General features: G+C 56.0%; 1 protein-coding gene across 1 annotated transcript; it reads left to right on the top strand.

Moving 5' to 3' along the window:
- The first annotated feature begins 1,550 nt into the window (after nucleotides 1–1,550).
- Nucleotides 1,551–2,508, top strand: S100B (S100 calcium binding protein B). Its single transcript, XM_010139973.1, has 2 exons — nucleotides 1,551–1,693; nucleotides 2,219–2,508. Exons 1-2 carry the CDS (start codon nucleotides 1,556–1,558, stop codon nucleotides 2,357–2,359), a joined length of 279 nt encoding a protein of 92 aa, XP_010138275.1. The 5' UTR covers nucleotides 1,551–1,555; the 3' UTR covers nucleotides 2,360–2,508.
- The last annotated feature ends 1,575 nt before the right edge of the window (nucleotides 2,509–4,083 follow it).

The following is a 4,083-nucleotide window of genomic DNA, read 5'->3' as shown; positions in this document are numbered from 1 at the left end:
ACGTCATGCCCCAGAACCTGGCACTGTCCCCCCAGCAGGCATCACAGAGGAGCTGCTGCTGCTGCCAGCTCTGAAATTCAACCACTTACAGCCCACTACAATCACAACTCCCCTGCAAAGAGTTGGACGGCGAAGGGACAAGAAACTGCGGGTGCAAGCTGCTGTGATGGATGTTCCCGTCAGACACAAAGAAAAACCTCTGCTCAGAGGGTGCTGCAGCCCTAGGACAGGGCCTACAGGGACAGAGGAGTCCATTGTTCCCACACACCTGGCTTTGGCTGTGGGGAGTCCTGGGGGCAAGGTGCTGGAGCCCCCAACCCAGCTCTGACCGTGCCTGCCCAGCCATGGCTCTCAATTCATTGCCTTTACTGCAGATGAGAGTGGCAGCACTGGCGATGCTGCCGGGCTGGCTCTCCTGCTGACTGCTCGCTTATTTTCTTTCTTACAACAGTGTCTTTCTCCGCAGTGGCTCCCACGCCCCTGGCCGCGGGCTGGCAGCAAGTCAAAGCATCCTTGTGTGCATTGCTGCAGCGCGGGCCCAGTGCCCGACTCCAGTCGCCCCCGCCTCCAGCTGTCATTGGTGCTGGGGGAGCTGTGGCGGGGCCCGGGGCTCTCCGCCCCCCAGGCATAAGAAGGCAGTGGGTCCCAGGGCGCCCGGCCGCATTGCAGTGCTGAGCCACAGTCTTGCTGCCAGCAGGGAGGTGAGAGGAGCAGGGGGGACACTGGGGCAGGCACTTGGCTGCTGGAGCAGGTGGGCTGCTGCCGTGAGTGGGGCGGCGCGGGGGGCACCTTCACAGCTCTGAGCAGTGCCAGAGGCCAGCGGGGAGCTGAAATACTCCTCAGCCTTGCGGAGGTATGGGAAGCAAGCAGTGCCGCTGGCAGCGAGCTCAGCCTGGCACAGGCAGGGCATGAGCGTGCAGATGGCTGTTTGGATGCATGCATGAAGCGCTTCAGGAGTATTTCCTACCTGACTAGAAATGGTCTTGCCGTTTGGACAGTGACTGCTGCACAGGGAAGGGTGTCAGCTTGAGAGTTAGGCCATGGGATGAGATTCAGTGCCTCCAGCTTTGGGCCTTGCGGTGGTGAAACAGGAGCCAGACTGCAGAACAGGAGACATTTATCCGTGGGGTAGGAATTAACAGTGTCAGACAAAAGGGCTTTTATTTTTCTTCGGCGACAGTGCATTTGACAGCTTTTGGAAAGGTGGTTTTGCATCGCTCCCTTTTTGGTCATTCTCGCTTCGGCTTCCCTGTGAAATCTGCAGGAAATGCTGCAATCCCAATTACTAACATTCCCAAGAGGTATCTCTGATCGAGTGTGGGAGGAGGGAGGTTAGAGATGTGCTTATTTTGACCCGCTGGCACTCATCAAAACTGGTTTCTGCCTGGGTTCCGGTGACTGCTCAGTTGGAGATAGGCCTGCAGGCAGGACAGTCAGAGGTGAGAACACCTGTGACACAGGGGACAGAAAACCTTGGACAGCAAAAGCCATCGCTGGAGCTTGCCCAGGCTAATGCACCCATCGCTTCCTCTGACCTCAGGGCCACTCAGTGACCATGTCTGAGCTGGAGAAGGCCATGATCGCCATCATCGATGCCTTCCACCAGTACTCAGGGAAGGAGGGAGACAAGCACAAGCTGAAGAAATCTGAACTGAAGGAGCTCATTAACAACGAGTTGAGCCATTTCCTTGGGGTAAGTATTGCTCCCCGCACAGTGTGTCTGGCTGGGCGCAGGGAGTGGTGTTGAGCTGCTGCCAGGCTCCGCTGACTCCATCTCCCATGGGAATCAAGTGCAGGGGAAGGGGCTTATTCACAAAGCAGGTGTGTTAACAGTGTGTTAAACACTTTGCTCCAGCTCCACAGGAGCAGCAGGACAAGGGCCACAGCCTGCACTGGGGGCTAAGGTTTGGGTGGGGTACTAGGGAGACTTCCTTACCTGGGAAGTGGGAATGGCCTTGCCGCAAGGGTCTCATGATGTCCCTTCCTTGTGGCACAGCTGTGGTTGTGATTCCCACTTTAGGAGGACCGCTGTTGCACGGACCCTGCTGCAGGTCCAGGGCAGTGCTGCAAAACAGATGTCCCCAACAGCCACTAAGCTATTTGGGCTGTGTCTGAACAGAGATCTGGCTGTGAGAGCACCTCAGAAGCAGGAAGGTGTTACCATCTGGGCCTTGCTCTGATCCTCCCCAGCTTTGGCTGCCTCTTTCTATCCCTTCAGGAGATCAAAGACCAGGAGACTGTGGACAAAGTCATGGAGGCACTGGACAGTGATGGGGATGCGGAGTGCGATTTCCAGGAGTTTGTAGCCTTCATTGCAATGGTCACTGCTGCTTGCCATGAGTTCTTTGAGCATGAGTGAGCTGGTGGGAAGCAGGCAAGCACCTCCTGCTCATGCTGGAGAGATGCAGAGCAGCATCGCTCCTCTGGGAAAAAGACTGGGTGCGATTAGGGGCTCCTTGGAGTTAAACTTGTGCTAGACTTAAGCAGCTTATTAAGTTCTGCGGCTTTGTGAACAAGAAACACCTGCACAGCTCAGGAAAGCCTGTCAGCCAGTGCCAGCTTGGTGGGACACAGTATGCAAATGTCTTGTCTCAAGCTCCTTCCCTGCTGCTGTACGCAAGGGATGTTCGTGGGGCTGGAGGCAGGCAGACGCTGTGATCCAAGCTTGCTTGGAAAGAGAAAAGAGTAATTCAAGGGCTGAAGGAGGTGGTGATGCAGAGGGGGTGGGTACAGAAGCCTGGTTGTAAGCCCACCAGCCTGAATGGAAGGCTCCCGCTGATACTCATGGGTTCTGGCCGCCCTGTGCATGGTACTAACCCAGGCAGCAGAGCCCTGTCCTGTCACAGGGGCTCAGCAAAGCCCTCGCATTTCTCTGCATATTGAGATGCCCTTGGCTTGAAAGGCAAAGCATAACCATCTAACAGCCCAGGCTTCTCTCTCACTAGTGAATCCTCCTGCTTTTAGCAGCTGCAGAACTGGAAGTGAAAGTGTAAGAGGCTCCTGCGCTGAGGACAGCTCCTGGGCCTGGGATGTGCCTTGGCAAGGCTTCCAGGCTCAGTCAACAAGGAAGGGGGGATCCACCCAGGGTGACCACAGTGTTTTAATGTAGACCAGGCACAGCCTCTGGAGTGTGTGGAAATGGTGAGAATAAAATACTGTTTTGGCCACTGGTGAAAAATGTGTCCTTTTGTCCCAGGCTGTGTGCAGCTCCCCAGCTGCCCCGCACTGTCATACGGGAAGGGAAAGTTGTGGGATGCTGCCTGAAGCACTGCTATGGTTCATGCCCCAGGGTTTCTTTTTAGGCCTTCATCTCCTCCCTGGTGTCACTGTGGCTGGCCGAACAGCTCAAGGCTATCAACACCACCATGTTTCACCTGGCTGTCAAACTGGCAGATGTTCCATCACTTTTTTAACACCCTCATTGGTTCTCGCTTCAGCTGTTTCCAACACTTGTACAGACCTGAGGCAGAGTATGAGGACAACGAGTAGGGACACTGTCTGTCCCAGTGTCCCCGGGGTTGGGTAGAGTGGATGGTACTCTCATGACTCTCTCTCGACCCTGAGCCTGAATGCAGCAGAGAGATCTGATGCTTCAGCCCAGGGTCTGCTGGTGGAGCTGTCTGGGAGGTCTCCATGTCCCACCTGCCTTCTGCCTCACCGCACCAGCAGCGCTCCCATGGATGATTAATCCTTCCTCAGCAGCTCTGCAGCATCACAGCAGCAAAGAGCTGTAGGTGTAACACATGGCTTGAATGCCAGCAGAGCTGGTGAGGTGAAGACCAGGCTGTCCCGTGCCTTGGCAAGCAGTGGGAGCAGGAGCAGGGAGTGACATGGTGTGACTGCGCGTGTTTCTGGCAGTAAGGCTGATCCTGACTTCGCAGCGCCACTGCTGGGAATTCACAGAAGCTTCACCTGTCACAGGAGAAGGCGCAGCAGAGCTGGTGGCTCCTGGCAGGGAGGAAGAGGCATGTCTTTCTTTGAGGAGAGCACCCTGACTGCCAGCGGTGCTCAGGCTGCTGAGCCCTGGACATTCCTCCCCTGCCAGCAAGCAAAGCAGAGCTTTCCTGAAGTGAAATTCCTGCT

The sequence above is a fragment of the Buceros rhinoceros genome, unplaced genomic scaffold, assembly GCF_000710305.1.
Source record: "Buceros rhinoceros silvestris isolate BGI_N320 unplaced genomic scaffold, ASM71030v1 scaffold39187, whole genome shotgun sequence".
NCBI classification, from domain to species: Eukaryota; Metazoa; Chordata; class Aves; order Bucerotiformes; family Bucerotidae; genus Buceros; species Buceros rhinoceros.
This window is presented reverse-complemented; position numbering and strand designations above follow the sequence as displayed.